Source organism: Macaca thibetana, chromosome 6, assembly GCF_024542745.1.
Source record: "Macaca thibetana thibetana isolate TM-01 chromosome 6, ASM2454274v1, whole genome shotgun sequence".
Classification (NCBI taxonomy): domain Eukaryota; kingdom Metazoa; phylum Chordata; class Mammalia; order Primates; family Cercopithecidae; genus Macaca; species Macaca thibetana.
This window is the reverse complement of record NC_065583.1, coordinates 31,290,672-31,306,845: the sequence shown is the minus strand read 5'-3', so window position 1 is coordinate 31,306,845 and position 16,174 is coordinate 31,290,672. Positions and strand designations below refer to the sequence as shown.

The 16,174-nt window shown below is 50.6% G+C and overlaps 1 protein-coding gene across 2 annotated transcripts in view; it reads right to left on the bottom strand.

The window, feature by feature from the left end:
• CAMK2A (calcium/calmodulin dependent protein kinase II alpha) overlaps nucleotides 1-16,174 on the bottom strand; it is a 69,908-nt gene that overhangs the window by 38,877 nt on the left and 14,857 nt on the right. For both annotated transcript variants that reach the window (XM_050793665.1, XM_050793666.1), the window contains exons 2-3: nucleotides 14,216-14,310; nucleotides 6,370-6,429 (exon numbers count right to left, since the gene is read on the bottom strand). In XM_050793665.1, coding sequence (XP_050649622.1) covers nucleotides 6,370-6,429; nucleotides 14,216-14,310 — 155 coding nt within the window. The remainder of the gene's footprint in view (nucleotides 1-6,369; nucleotides 6,430-14,215; nucleotides 14,311-16,174) is intronic.

The following is a 16,174-nucleotide window of genomic DNA, read 5'->3' as shown; positions in this document are numbered from 1 at the left end:
TGGCTCTCATAATTGTACATGAAGTTTAGAGACAGGCAGGCATCAGATACCCCAGAGCTGGTGCCTGTAGGGAGAGGTGGATGGGCTCCAGAGATGGAGAGGGAAGGCGCACAGATTAAAATGAAAATTTAGGCTGGGAGCAGTGGCTCACACCTGTAATCCCAGCACTTTGGGAGGCTGAAGCAGGTGGATCACCTGAGGTCAGGAGTTCGAGACCAGCCTGGCCAACATGGTGAAACCCCGTCTCTACTAAAAATACAATACAAAAATTAGCTGGGCGTGGTGGCGCACACTTATAATCCCAGCTACTCCAGAGGCTGAGGCAGAAGAATTGTTTGAGCCCAGGAGGCAGAGGTTGCAGTGAGCCAAGATCGTGCCACTGCACTCCAGCCTGAGCGACAAAGCAAGACTCCATCTCAAAAACACAAAAACTAAAATAAAATAAGATAAAATTAAAAAAAAAAAAAAATTTAGGCCAGGTGCAGTGGCTCACCCTGTAATCCCAGCACTATGGGAGGCCGAGGCGGGTGGATAACTTGAGCTCAGGAGTTCAAGACCAACCTGGGCAACATGACGAAACACCTCTAGAAACATCTCTACAAACAATACAAAAATTAGTTGGGCATGGTGGCAGGCACTTGTCGTCCCAACTACTTGGGGAGCTAAGGTGGGAGGGTTGTTTGAGCCCAGGAGGCAGAGGTTGCAGTGAGCCAAGATTGCCCCACTGCATTCCAGCCTGGGTAATAGAGTGAGAATGTCTCAAAATAATAATAATAATAATAACAACAATAATAATAATATAATAATAATAAAATGAAAATTTAAAACATTCTTTAATGATGACACATATTTATAAATAATAACTAAAAGATGTTTTAGATATATTCTAAAGCAAAATTTTAAATCTTAAAGGCACATGTAATTCTGCTTTAATTCCTTTCAACATTTTATTATAAAAAATTCAGGCCGGGCGCGGTGGCTCACGCCTGTAATCCCAGCACTTTGGGAGGCCAAGGCAGGCAGATCACCTGAGGTCAGGAGTTTGAGACCAGCATGGCCAACATGGCAAAACATTGGCAAAACTCTATTAAAAAACAAAAATTAGCTGGGTGTGGTGGCAGACGCCTGTAGTCCCAGCTACTCGGGAAGCTGAGGCAGGAGAATTGCTTGAACCTGGGAGATGGAGGTTGCAGTAAGCCGAGATCACGCCACTGAACTCCAGCCTGGGTGTCAGAGCAAGGCACCATCTCAAAAAATAAATAAATAAATAAATAAATAAATAAATAAATAAAATTCAAACATACAGTTAAGTGAACACCCAGATGCCCACTACCTAGGTTCTATCATTAATGTTTTCCTATACTTGCATTACTACGTTTCTATCCATTCCTCTGTCCATTGATTTATTTAATTTTTAGTACATTTCAAAGTAAACACAGGCTTAATTTTTAAAGTGTACATGTGTATTGGCTGGACGTGGTGGTTCACGACTGTAATCCCAGCACTTTGGGAGGCTGAGGCGGGCGGATCATGAGATCAGGAGATCGAGACTATCCTGGCTAACACAGTGAAACTCTGTCTCTACTAAAAATACAAAACAAAATTAGCTGGGCATGGTGGCGGGCACCTGTAGTCCCAGCTACTCAGGAGGCTGAGGCAGGAGAATGGCATGAACCCAGGAGGTGGAGTTTGCAGTGAGTCGGGATCATGCCACTGCACTCCAGCCTAGGTGACAGGGTGAGACTCCATCTCAAAACAAAACCAAAAAAAAAGCATAAATGTGTATTTAACTGTATTTTTGGTGTGTAGAATCTGGCAATTCTATACCCGGGCCCTGCCCAGAGCCCCTTTGGTAAGTTGGTGCATCCAAACCCTACGTGCTGGAGTGTGGGATGCTAACAGCACCTGAATCCCTGACTCAGGCTCTGCTTCCAGGGAACCTGACCTAAGATGATATATGTAAGTATACAGTATTTGAGAAGGCACATATATCATATATCATATGGTAGCACATATCATTAAATGTTAATTCTAGATGTGAGGTTATTGGAGATACTTTAAAAAGTATTTGTCTTCTCATTTATCTGCAAAAAACTTGTATTGTTAGTGTATCAAGGTAAAGTTTTGCAAAAGACTCTTCCCTCTCCCTGTCTTCCTCCACATGTTCTCTGGGAAGTGAACTCCCTCCTATTCTTTCTGGTGGGCCATGGTCTCTAACTTCCCTTTCCTGAGTGTAAGAAGCTCTGAGAAGCCAAGCTACAGCTAGAATCATCTCAGAAAGGGCTTTTAGAACCACGGCAACAGGCTTTGGAAGGAGCCCAAGAAGGCTGGGGTCCCAGATCTACCCTCTGACCCGGGGCCTCAGCCCCTTTAGAGAACGTCCTCGGGTCTCAGGGAAATTGACAGAATTGAGGGAGGTTTTCTCCAGACCTGACTCTCACTCAGATGGTGTTGATGGTAAGGGGCACACTGGTTGGAATTCAGCCCCTACTTTTGCTGTGCACCACACGCGTGATGATACTAGAGTTGGCTTCAGTCCCTGAGGTTGAGGCACACCTCAGAGCCCAGGAGACAGAATTTCTTGTTTCAGGGCTGTTTTCACACACAAAGCCTCCCCTCCCATCAGTGGAGGCTGCCTGAGGATCGACTCAGCCAGAACCCAGAATTCAAGGGCCATAGGCTATCATCACAGTCCTGTCTCCCGGTGGAGTGACTGACGTGTCTGCACCCATTGAGTCATTCTGTCACTTTTGACTGTTTAAAATATTGTCATAGAACAAACAAATCTGTAACCTAACTTTTTATTTATGAAGCTTGATTCATGCACTTCTGGCATGCCTGTGATTTTCCAACCATGCATTTTTTTCTTGGAGGTTGAAGAGCAGTACTTGTTCCCTTATTTTTGTGTCCCCCTGACACCACATTTGTGATATCCACTTGGGAAGCTAAATAGAAGGACTAGGAACAAGGGCTCTGGAGTCAGACTTGCTGAGTTCGTCTCCCAGATCCACTTCTTACAAGCTATGTAGCTATGGGCAAATGACTTAACCTCTCTGAGCCTCCCTTCCAAACAGTAGTGCTAACACCATTGGACTGCTGTGGTCATTAATGTGATGATTCCTGTAAACCACTTAGCACAGTACCTGGCACTAGGAAGAGTTCGATAAATGGAGATATTGTCATCTTCGTCACTGACCTACCATGCTTCCCTTCCCCACCACAAATCACCTACTAAACTTTCAGGTTGTCCCTAGCACAGTCCAAGTCCCCTGTGCCTTGGGGTGGCCTTCTGGCGTCTCCCTCATCTGCAGGTTACTGATGAGGCAGCAGGTTACTGACCTCTCCCAAGAAGGATCTGGGAGGCAAACACTTTGTGTGCAACACAGTTGGACTGACTTGTGCTGAGCCAGGGACCTCACTGACTTGGTCCCCTGGGGACTGGGCAGTGGCCACACAGAAGCAGCGACCAGTAGTAACCTTGTCTAGATTGGCCAAGCAGGCTGAACAGGACTCAGTCCAGCTTCTCTAGGGACAAACTCACCTTTCGGGTTTTGAGCCCACATCTGTACCCCTTTGCACGTCTTTGGGAAGATTACAATTTTGAAGGAAGATGCTTGGAGGATCGGGAAAGTGCACCCGCCAAAGAACCTTCCAGCCCTGATAGCAGCTCAAAGCTCCTCTGGGGTCTTCCTGTGCTGGCTGCTCAGCTCTGCTTTCCAGCCCCGCCTGTGCATCGGCCACCACCCCCACTCCCATCCCCCATCCTCACTTCTCCTGCACATTCTCAATGCCTAGCAGAGACCTTGGCATGGGGTGGGTCTATGATGCACCTGACATCAGGTGAATGAAGGAAGGAGTAAATGACTCAGTAATGATGATGATGATGATAGCTACCATTTCTGAGCTTTTACCACATGCTAGGTTTTGTGCCAAGTGTTTCACTTGCACTCTCATTTTACCCTCCCAATAGTCCTATAAGGTGGGTGCTGTGATTATCCCCACTTCACAGAGGAGGATACTGAGGCTAAGAGCTTCACAGTCTGCCCAAGCTCAAACACTTAGTTAACCGCAGAGCTGAGACTGAAACTTGGTGTCTGACTGCAAACCCCGTTCTCCTAACCACCACGTTATATATAGTGCCTCCAGTGACTAAAAATCCTGATGGCCCCGAGGAAAGACAATCATATGGAGTTTCAGGCAAGAGGATGTCTTCAGGCAAGGTTGTTCTGAGGGAAGGTGTTGATTGGGGAAAAGGGGGGCAGCTTAATGATAATGACTGTTATCATGCTATGGTCTATTTAATCATCACAATCCTATGAGATGGGTATCAGTTCCATTTTCCAGACAAAACTGAGCTTCAAAGTGGTTGAGCAACATGTCCAGGGTCACACAGCAATGAAGCAGCAAACCCAGGGTTTCAACTGTAGTCCGTCATCTCCAAAGCCATAACCTACTGCTCACAGTCACACGCAGTCACATACACACATACACTCACATGCACACATTCACACGCACTCTCCAAAGCCATAACCTACTGCTCCCCATTTTATAGCTGGGAATGAGAGGGAGAGGGAGGTGCAAACATGAGGAGGCAGTGTTGACCTGAGATAGCTGCAGTTGTGCAGCAACACACTCACACACACTCACACACTCACACACACATTCACATACACTCACATACATGAATTCACACACATGCATTCACACACACACATTTACACAGACATACACACATTCACACACACACATTCACACACACACCCACGTGCATTCACACACTCCACACATTCACATACACTCACACTCACATACACACCTTCACACACTTACATTCACACACACTCATGTACACAGCATTCACACACAATCCAACACTGTCACATACACACACTAACACGCCTTCACACACATTCACACACAATCCAACACTGTCACATAAACACACTCACACGCCTTCACACACATTCACACACACTCCAACATTGTCACATACACACACACACACAGTCACATACACACACTCACATGCACACATTCACACACACTCATATGCACACACACATTCACTCACACACTCCACACACTGTCACACACTTACACACACTCCCCTCCTTCCACAGGAGCCAGTAGCCTCTGTAAGGATCATAAGATCTTACAGTCAGAGATCACTCCCAACCCGCTCCATCACACTGGGGGCTGGGGGGCTGGGGGCCTGGAATGGGCAGGGGCGGCCACAGGACATTAGTGGGTCAGGGACCAGGGTTGAACCAGGGCTGCTCCCTGCCAGCCGCAGGCTGTCTTTCTGATGCTGGTCCTGGAGCCTCTGGCTGCTGTTTGTTCAGGGAAGGGGAGGTGCCTTCCGGGTATAAATAGCAGATGGAGATGCTTCTCTCTGGCGGGAGAGTTAACCCTTGGGGCCCTGGGCACAGAGAGAGGCTTCCCTGCCTTGTGAGAAGGCGTGGTGGCTGTCAGAGTCGGAAGAGTCCTTAGCGATCACCTAGGCCCTGCTCCTCAGTGCGGTCTATGAGTCAGCAGGCTTGGCACCTCCTCAGAGCGTGTTAGAACTGCAAAATCCCGGCCCTACCCCAGGCCCAGTGAATCTGAGTCTACCTTTTCACAAGGTGCCCAAGACGCTGGTCCAGACAGCCCTTCCTTCATGAGGATGGGGGAAAGTGATTCAGAGAGGGCAGTGCTCCTGCCCGAGGTCCCACAGCAATTCCCTGACAGAATTAGCTCTCAAAGCCACACTTCCTGCCCTCATGACTCAGGACCCTGATAGGCAGGGATCAGCCCCCAATTGCACAAGGGCTGGAGAAGGGGGCCAGGCAGTGAGGTGTTGTTTCAGAGCCCATCCCCAGGGGTTCTGCTGCCCTGGCACTGTCCCAGCCCGCCATGGCCCAGCCTCTCCACGCAGCCTGTGCCCGGCCTGCGGGCCAGGGCCTGAGTTGGAGCTTGCCCCTGTAGGCAGGCAGGTGCCAGGTTGAGGGAGGAGGGCAGGGCCACTGTGCCAGGCTGAATCAGCATGGGGGTGGGTTTGGGGAACGGGCCGCAGCGGTCAAGGCCAAGCGTTTCCCCCTGGCCTATTTTCATCTCTCCCAGAGCTGTAGAAGTTTTCCTGAAACAGCTTTTCCGAAGGAGGCTGCCGGCAGTGTGGGATGGGAGGAAGGGCCTTTCTTCACCTTCCCCCGAAACAAGCTGGCTCTGAGGAATGTGGAAACCATTAAAGACGCCCCCTTTCCCATCTCTGCTGCCTCCATCCCCAGAGAAGAGAGCAGCTGCTCTCCACCCAGCCCGCAAACACCCACGTGCCAGAGTGGGCAGGGGAGCAGGGCCTGGCCCCCCGCGCCCCTCGCATCCCGCAAGGCTCACCAATGTTGGGGTGCTTCAGCAGGCGGCAGATGCGGGCTTCACGCTCCAGCTTCTGATGGTCTGAAACACAGAGGCTCAGGTGAGTCCCGGGTGAAGGAGGAACCACCACCCTCCATCTCCCGCTCCTCAAAGCCTCGTACTATCTCCACCTCCCAGGGCAGCCCCTGGGGGCCGGGAAAGCTCACCTTCTGGCCAGGGCCTCTGAGTTCTCCAGGAAGACCGTGGGGTGCAGTGGAAAGAGGAAGAGGCCTGGGTTGCAGTGACTCAAGCACATCCCTCACCCTCTCTGGCCTCCCTTTCCACGGCTCTTAAATGTGCGGCTTCTCCAAGACTCCTCCAGGCCTGTTCCTCAGGCCCTACACTCTGGCCAGACTAAATGGCTGACTTCACCTCTACAAGCAGGCCCTGCTGGGCCCTCTCACTTCAGGAGAGAATTGCACATGCAGTTCTCTCAGCTTGAAACACTTCCTCTACCTCCCACCTGCCGTTCACTGGCCATCACCCACTCCTACCAATCCTTAGTCTCAGGCCCCTGGCAGCAGGCAGGGGCCCATCCTCTGTGCTTTCAGAGCCCCTGAACAGCATGACCCACTCAGTCTCATGGATATCTAGTTCCTTGAGGGCAGGGACTTGGTCTCTGTTGTACCCCTGACATCTACCCAAATACCTGGCACATACTAGGTGCTCAAGAAATAACTGAATGAAGCTGGGCGCGGTGGCTCACGCCTATAATCCCAACACGTTGAGAGGCCGAGGCAGGTGGCTCACCTGAGCTCAGGAGTTCGAGACCAGCCTGGGCAACATGGTGAAACCCCATCTCTACTAAAAATACAAAAATTAGCTGGGTGTGATGGCAGGTGCCTGTAATCCCAGCTGCTCAGGAAGCTGAGACAGGAGAATTGCTTGAAGGTGGAGGTTGGAGTGAGCTGAGATCATGCCACTGTACTCCAGCCTAGGTGACAGAGCGAGACTTCGTCTCAAAAAAAAAGAAAAGAAAAGAAAAGAAATAACCAAATGAAAGAATAAATGATGGAATGAATGTGCCTTTCTAAGGGAGTGACTGACTATTCTTCCAGAGGGCTGTGTTAATTCCCAGAAGCCACCTCCCTTTCAGGAGACTCTGGGACCAGGGACACAAAGAGTCCCAAATAATCTGCGGGGGCCCACCCAGAGCTCTCCCACCTGCCTTCTGGACTGCTGTGCGAGTCTCCTGGGCCTCTCCACACACCCGGGAGAAAGGCCTTGCTCGGGATCTGTCACTGTGGCTTCTGAGTCTCCAGCTGCTGGGAACAGTGGGACACATGACCCAACTCCGTGCCCCTAAACAATCCTGGGCTGGAGACACCACTCTCCCCATTTTATAGATAAGGAAACTGCAGCCTGAACAAGCTGGAGCCTCCGTGGCGGCAGAGCTAGAACTGAAAATGCATTTCCTGTTTTCCATTTTGGTGCTTTTTTCACAATTTGGTAGTTAACGCCTTAATTTAACAAACAAAACCGTAAAAAGAAACCGCTTTTTAAAAACTCTGTGCCAAGCACTGTGCAGAGGGCTTTATATGCCTTTCAAGCCCTCATACAATCCTTTGAGGAAGTTACTATCATTTTTCTGCCTTTCCAGAGGAGGAGACAGAGCTTCAGAGAGGTTAAGTACCTGCCCAAAGTCAATCCTGCACTGAGCGGTGGAGCCATGATTTGTACCCAGACAGTCAGACTCCAGAGCTGGGCTTTCAATCCTGGGCTATACTATTCTCCATGCCCCAGCTCATAACCACTACCTCCACTTGCCCCCAATTCTCAAATAGAAAAATGAAGACCCACAGAAAGAAACTCATGCCAACACTCAGATGCCAAGCCAACACTAGAACCCTGGCCCTGAATGGCCCTCTCAGAATGGGCAGGTATGTGGATGGGGGGTGGTGAGAATGGAGAAAGTTCCAGCCCTTGTCCCCAGGAATCCAGCTCCCCTTTCCCCTGCCCCCTTCACTAGAGCAATCACTGGCTGTCCTCCAAGGGCTGCAGAAGCCAAAATCAATACTGAAAGGTGGCTTTTCCACCAGCAAAGCAATTAAGTCCAATTCAGTTTCCATGGCTCAATTCCCCAGCTGAAAGCTGGCTGCAAGCTAGGGATGAGGAGGTGGGGCCAGGTTGGGGGGCATCCCTTGATTCCCCCTCCCTCCATGGGCTCCTTTCATATCCTCCAGGGGAGGGGAGGCTGACTCCTGGGCACAGGAGGGGATGCCCATCCAGAGCTGACCAGGCAGGGCCCTCCCCCTGCTCCACATCCCATGCCCTACCCCCATATCCTACCGGCAGCAGAACCAGAACTCAGGCAGGTCAAGATCAGGCCTGTCAGAGGGGGAAGGAGGCTTCTGGCCTAGGCTATACATTCAGGAAGCGGAAGCCCCAAATCTGGAATTTTGCTGTTTCTCCCTGTGAGGTTACCCAGGAGCAGAGAACATTGACAAGATTGAAAGAAGAAAACGCTGGCCATGCAACCTTAAACTTGTATCTGGTTACCAGACCTCACTGCTGGAAATGCTAGGAACTAATTTTATAAGTCTTATCATCATCATATGCATAGTACAATTAACCTGCATTGTCACTGTTGAAAGTATTCATCCTACTGAGTGTAAACATATACATTATACAATATTTCTGGTAACTCTGTTTGCAGTGTTTTCATTTTCTAATATACAGAGAACCTCAGGACATGTGACATGTGGGGACCATGCTTCTTTTGACCTCCGAGGCCGTGCTTTGTTATATAGATGGAGAAACTGAGGCCTGTTGACAAAGGAACAGTCCCTTTATCAAAATGGCTCACCAAAATCACCTGAAAACTCAGAGCTCTGAGGCCTCTACCCCTGCACCTTTCCCCCACCACTCCTCCCCTCAGCCAAGGAGTTTTTTTTTTTCGGGGGGGGACAGGGTCTCACTCTGTCGCCCAGACTGGAGTGCAGTGGCTTGATCTTGGCTCACTGCAATCTCTGCCTGCCAAGTAGCTGGGACTACAGGCGCACGCCACCACGTCAGGCTAATTTTTTGTATTTTTAGTAGAGACGGGGTTTCACCGTGCTGGCCTGGCCAAGCTGGTCTCGAACTCCTGACCTTGTGATCCGCCCGCCTCACCCTCCCAAAGTGCTGGGATTACCACACCCGGCCCCGCCAAGGAACTCTTTTTAAAATATCCATTAAATCCTGTCACTCCTTGGCTTCCAACTCTCCAACAGCTTCCCAATGTACTTAGAGCACAATCCAAACTCCTCGCTGGGTCTGGCCTCACCTTGGCCAGGAAGCTCCAGCCACACTGGCCTCCTCTCTGCCCTGACACACCAAGCTCCTTCCCACCTCAGGGCCTCTGCACCTGCTGTGCCTTCTGCCTGGAAAGCTCTTCCCTGGGTCTTCTCATCAGGCAGGCCCCGGCACAATGTCACCTCCTTGGAGAGATTCCCTGGCTGCCTTTTCTAAGCGTGTCCCTCCTGCTGCATCACCTCCCCATACCCTGTCTTATCTTCTTGGTTAACACTTGTCACTACCTGAAGCTACCCAGCTGACATATGTGTTTAATGTTATTTTCAGTCTCACTCCCTAGAAAACGGGCACAATGAGAGCAAGACCTTTTCTGTTGGTCACTGCCACATTCCCAGGGCGTGGGGTAGAGCTGCTAAGCAGCTTGTCCAAGATCCCATAGCAAACAAGCGGCAGAGCTGAGATTTCAATCCGTGTACATAGCTACTTATACTATATTGCTTCCCATTCTAATAATTTTTTTTGAGACACAGTTTGACTCTCATCACCCAGGTTAGAGCGCAGTGGCGGGATCACGGCTCACTGCAGCCTCCACTTCTGGGCTCAGATGATTCTCACTCCTCAGCCTCCCTCTTGAGTAGCTGGGACTACAGGCGCCCACCACCACGCCCGGCTAATTTTTTATATTTTTAAGAGACAGAGGTCTCACCATATGGCCCAGGCTAGTCTTGAACTCCCGGCCTCAAGTGATCCTCCCACCTCGGCCTCCCAAAGTGCTGGGATTAAAGATGTGAGCCACTGAACCCAGCCCCATTCTAATAATTAATTAATTGATGAATCGATCCATCATCTCAGCAGAGTCCCATGATGGTGAGAGCTCTGAGGGAAGCTAGAAGTCTTCAGCCTCCTGCCTGCGGACCTGGGGAGCTTCCCCAATGCCCATGATAATATCTTGGGAACCTTTTCGCTTCCTCCCCAGATGGTTGGGTCACCTCCAGGGTGTGGGGGCTAAGAGCACAGCAAGGCTCAGCAGAGCGCAGCAGGCAGAGGTGGATGGACATTCTGGGGTGAGGTCCCTGGGGCCAGACAGTCCCAGCAGGGTGAGGCAGGACAGAGCAGGCCTGGAAGGACCTGCAATCATACAAATGGGCAGGGCTCTGCCTCCAGAGGGGAGTGGACTCCAGCAGGCAGGCAGCCCGAGATTCCAGCAAGAGGCACACAAGCCAGGAGAGAAAAGAGACCTCAAGTCTGGGAGCAAGTACCTGCTCCCTGCATAGGACAGCCCGATCCTGGGAGCTAGAGCAATCATCCCAAGGAACAAGAGTGCCGGGCAAGGGGTGGGGAGGAGGACAGGAGAGATGGGAAGCACGTCTTGCCGTCCCCTCAGAGGCTTCCTTGCAGGGACCTGAATGACACTGTAGAGCAGGCTGGATGAGCTCATCATGCTCCCCACCTGGTGCTCCGAGACTGGTCACTGAGGAGCCGAGGAAGTGACCCCCTCATGCTCGAGCTAGGAGTGGGGCCTGTGGAAGTCACAGTGCCCAGGCCAGTCACCTCCGGCTGCACCAGCCTCATGCGTGTGCCCAATGTGCCCTTAGAATGCTACCTCTGTGTGTGCTGTGGGGAGGATGCGCTAGGAGGCTATACAGCACCCAGTGGGGGTTAGCGCTGAGCCTATGTTATCGTATTAGGTCGGTGTTAATAGCTACTGTTACTGATGACAGGATTTTTTTAATGCGGGGGCTTGGGCCCCACCTACTGAATCCAACCCTCATGGGTGGAACTCAGGCAGCTGTGTTTTTAAAAAAGCTACCAAAGGTATTTGGCAGGGATTGGAACAGGCAAAATTTTCACTTTTCACTTCATTTCTTCATGGTTTCTTTGGTTTGTTTATACTATGAACATTTTTTAAACGACTAGATTAAAAATACATACACAAATATATCGTGGGTTTGGGAACCACTTGCTAGAAGAGGCTGGGCAGGGTGGGCAAAAAGAAAGCCACAGCTCCCGGGAGGGTGGGCACAGCCCCTGCTGGGCGCTGCCGGAAGTCACCCAGGAGCACCAGCAGGAGATGCTTAGAGTCTGTTGCCAAATATTCAGCATTAACCCCCCCCTCCCCGCCCCCGAGGCACCAGGAGTGGCAAACAAAGAACCATGCTAAAAGAAGCTCTGCTCCTCCTCTCCCGCTGGGAAGAAAAGCAGCTGGCAGTTGGCAGACTTTTCCGGAAGGTTCCCTGATAACCTCCCCACCCCCACCCTCCACACTCACCTAGGCCCAGCCACCTTCCTTCCAAGAGGTCAAGGACTCAACAAGTTGCCAAAGAGAGGAGGCTTGGGAAGTGGCTGTCTGGCATAGCCCAGGGTCTGCACTGTCCCAGGAGTGCTTAGTCACTTTCCAAAACAGGAGCCATGACCCTTCCACTCTTCCATACACATCTGTCTCTTTTGGTCAACATGCAAGTGTGTGTGTGGATGTGCCCCGAGAGTGTGGTGAACTAACCTGAGATCCCAGCATCCAGGGACGACCTTGGGGCCTGACCCTCTCTCCCGTTGGGGCAACCTCAACCCGTCGCCCCCTGTCCCTGTTGTATCTCAGGGATTGGGACATCTCCCTTGGTTCCTCAACACCCAATGCACAGAGAGGGCACCAGACTGCTGCTAGTCACACAGCAATGACAAGGCCAATCCAGGCATCTGGCCATGAGGCAACACTCCTGCCAGCATTCCTGCCTGCCCTGTCTCTAGCTCCCAGCCTTCCACAAGCTTGGACTTTTCACACTGACTGTGTACCACGTGGGGCTTCTGGCCCTTCAGAGACCCTCACCCTACCCCCAGCCACCCCCTCTGCTGATCCACTTTGACCTGCAAGACATGGGGGGAGGTCGGTAACTGGAAGAAAGTGCTGAGCTCCCAGCAACACTGAGCCAGAGAAGAAAGGCAGCAACACACAGTCCAACATGAGGCCTGCTGGGAGGCCTGCTGGGAGCAGCATGAGCCTCCTGTACCAGCCACTGTGAGGCCAGCCACGAACCTGCCCCTGCTGGCCCCTGGCCCCACACAGCTGTGCCTATCAAACACCTGGACACTCTGCCAGCCTCTCACACAACATCTCCCGCACTGCACAAACCATGGATTGTACAGCCCACACCTGCCCCCACCTCACCCAACAGAATTCTCTCTGCCACCAGGCGGTCCCAAGGAAAGCTTATACACCATTTCATTCAGGGTGGGGACTGGCATCTTTGAAGATAACGCTTCCCAACACACTGACTGTGGTTACCACCATCACTGTCTCAAACACACAGTCATGGCAAGAAGCTCATCTCCTGGGCAGGCTTCCCAGATTTTAATGTCCACAATCACCCAGGTATCTTGTTAAAATGCAGATTCAGATTCTTCAAGTCTGGTGTGGGGCTCTAGGCTTTGCTTTTCTAACAAGCTGCTGGGGATGCTAACGTCACTGGCCCAGGACCGCTTCTAAGGTCTTAGGGCCATGGTTCTCAAACTCATCTGCAAATTAGAGTTATCTGGGCATCTTCTCCAAAACCCAGATCATATCCCAGACCCACTCTCTGGAAGACCCAAGAGTGGAGTAGCTGAAGCCAAGCGCACTTGGAGTTCACTGGCCCCTCTCTGTGTGGCAGGTGCTGTCCTAGGTGCTGGGTGCAGAGTAGCCCATACTCTTGAAGTCTACGGCCCAAAAAGGGAGGTGGGTATTAAACAAGGGGCCTTATCAGTAAACAGGATGAGTCTAGGTCAGGGAAAGCCATAAAGGAAATAAACAGTAATAAGAGAGAAAATAGTTCGGGCGTGATGGCTCACGCATGTAATCCCAGCACTTTGGGAGGCCAAGGCGGACAGATCATCTGAGGTAAGAGTTCGAGACCAGCCTGGCCAACATGGTGAAACCCCATCACTACTAAAAATACAAAGAAAAAAAATTAGCCGGGCGTGGTGCTGGGCACTTGTAATCCCAGCTACTCGGGAGGCTGAGGCAGGAGAATCGCTTGAACCCAGGAGGAGGAGGTTGCAGTGAGCCAAGATCGCACCATTGCACTCCAGCCTGGGCGACAAGAGTGAAACTCCATCTCAGAAAAAAAAAAAAGAGAGAGAGAGAGAGAGAGAGAGAGAGAGAGAATGGAGGAGGCCTCGTCAGATTATGGGGTCAGGAAAACCTCTCAAAGGATGTGACCTTAAGCTGAGACCTGAAGGCTGAGAAACAGCCATTCATGAAAGGAGCCAGGAGATGGCGTTCAGACAGAGGGAATGGCAGGGGTAGAGGTCTGGAGGGGAGAAGTGACAGCGAGTGGCAGAAGAGCAGGGAAAGGTGGGCCCATCTGGTGTCTCAGTCCTCACCTGTGAGGCACAGAGCTTGGCCTGTCTGGGTGAGGCTGTGGTCTCCAGCCTCGAAAAAATGAAAAGAAGGAAAAAGGGAAGGTCTATTCTCAAGGCACCCCCAGGAAGAGCAGCCCCCACCCCTGCCATAAGTATCACCCATGGGCTCGGCCCTGGGTCCTGGTCTAAACCAAGCAGTACAGGTAAGGGGAGAGAGGAGAGCCCTGGAGGGTGGGCAGGGTAGAGATCAGGCACCTACCTCTGGCTGACAGCTTCTTGGTGTTGATGATCTTGGCAGCATACTCCTGGCCGGCCAGCACCTTCACACACCTTCGCACCACCGAGAAGGCTCCCCTAGGAGGACAGAGAAGGTGGAAAGGGTGAGGGAACGCCCAAGGGCTGTGTCCCTAGGAGATGTTGGAGTTCACGTCGCTGCCCTACGCTAGAAGGAAGCCCTTCATCAGTGCTGCTCAAGCTCACAGGGGCTTCTGTGGCCCAACTCAGGGACAGAGCGAGGCCAGAGGGACCCAGAAGATGGACCCAGAAGCAGAAGATTAGAAGCTTGGCCTCAAGTGAGAGGAGCCTGCCAACGTCATCAAAGTTGGGCTCACCATGCTGTAAAACATTAGAATCATGTAGTGTTAGAACCGCAGAAATCAGGTCTCTAAAAGTTTTTAGTTTTTTATTCTTTCAGTAGGTAAACATGGACATGGTTCAAAGTTCAAAAGATATAAAGGTATAGGTAGTAAAATGACTCCCTCTCGCCACTGTACTACAGCCTCTGAGGTCCCCTTCCCAGAGATTACCACTGTCACCATGTCCTTGAGTCTCTTTCCACAGACGGTGTCCCACACACTAATGGTACTGGACACTGTATACTGTTCTCCACCTTCCTTTTTTCAGTGAATAATATATTTTTAGAGATCCTCCTTCCGTATCATAACATAAGAGTTCCTTGTTACTTAGTATGTAATTGTATGGCTGTCTGATTCAGCCAGTCCCCTACCGATGGGCACTCAGATTAGTTTCAATCTATAGCCATTACAAACAATGCTACAATGACTAGCCGTGTATGTGTGCATTAGAATTATATATCCTATGTATGCACGTGTCTGTGTGGGATACATTTCCAGAACTTATGTTATCCGGTCAAGGGGTAGCTGTTGTTTGCTGATTTCAATGGATAATGAGAGATTGTCCGTATTAAAGATTGTACCAACTCACCTTCCCACTGGAATGCAAGGGTGCCAGTTTCCTTTGCCCTTGTCAACACAGTGTATTATCAAACTTTTTATATCTGCTAAAGAGACAGGTGGAAAATGGCAATTTGCTGTAATTCAATTTGTAATTGTCATATTACGAGTGAAGCTGAGCATCTTTTCACGTTTTAAGAGACTCTTGGGATTTTATCCTCAAACTATTAGTAATTATAAGAGAACTTGGGGCAAGGTCTGTGAGTTTTCCACCTCACAGGGGAAAACATTGTCACCACGTAGAATGTGGCCCATTTCCTACCTCATTTGATTTTTCAGGAAAAGCTACAAAACTAGATATTGATGAGAAATTTTCCAATTTTTAAACACTGGCACCTATTCCAAAAGAATTTGAGGATGGTATTAGGCCAAACAAAACTTGTCTAAGGGCTAGATCTGGAGTCTAGATGCCATTTTGCTCTCTTTGCCACAAAGGCCATGCACTCCAATCCCTTCATATACACAGGAGACTCCTAAAGGGCCCAATACTGACCGTAGTCACCACTATAGCACCCTAACCCCGTGCTAATGGAAGAAGAGAGTCTCCTGGGCAGGTTTCCCAAATCTAAATGTCCAGGGAAGTCACCTAGGTACCTTGTTAAAATGCAGATTATGATTCCTCAAGACTTTGAGTTCCAGTGTAGATTGCTCAAGGTCAAATGGTTCATAACAGGCAGAGCTGTGTCTAGAACTCAGATGTTAGCACTCTTGGGTGTGTGACTTCCACACCAAGTAAGCCTTCCAGTTCCTGGCAGGCTGGGCCATGCCCAGGTTTTTGACATGGCTGCACACATCACATCCTCCAAACTTGGATGCCCCATCTCAAGCTCATGGGCAGCTCCAAGCCCACAAAAAGATGAGGCTGACAAGGCAGAGGAGGATGCTGGCAGGCACTGAAGAAGCCTGCAGGCTAGCACAGATGCCTGCTCTGCACACAGCCCTGAGCATGGTATCACTGGCTTCAT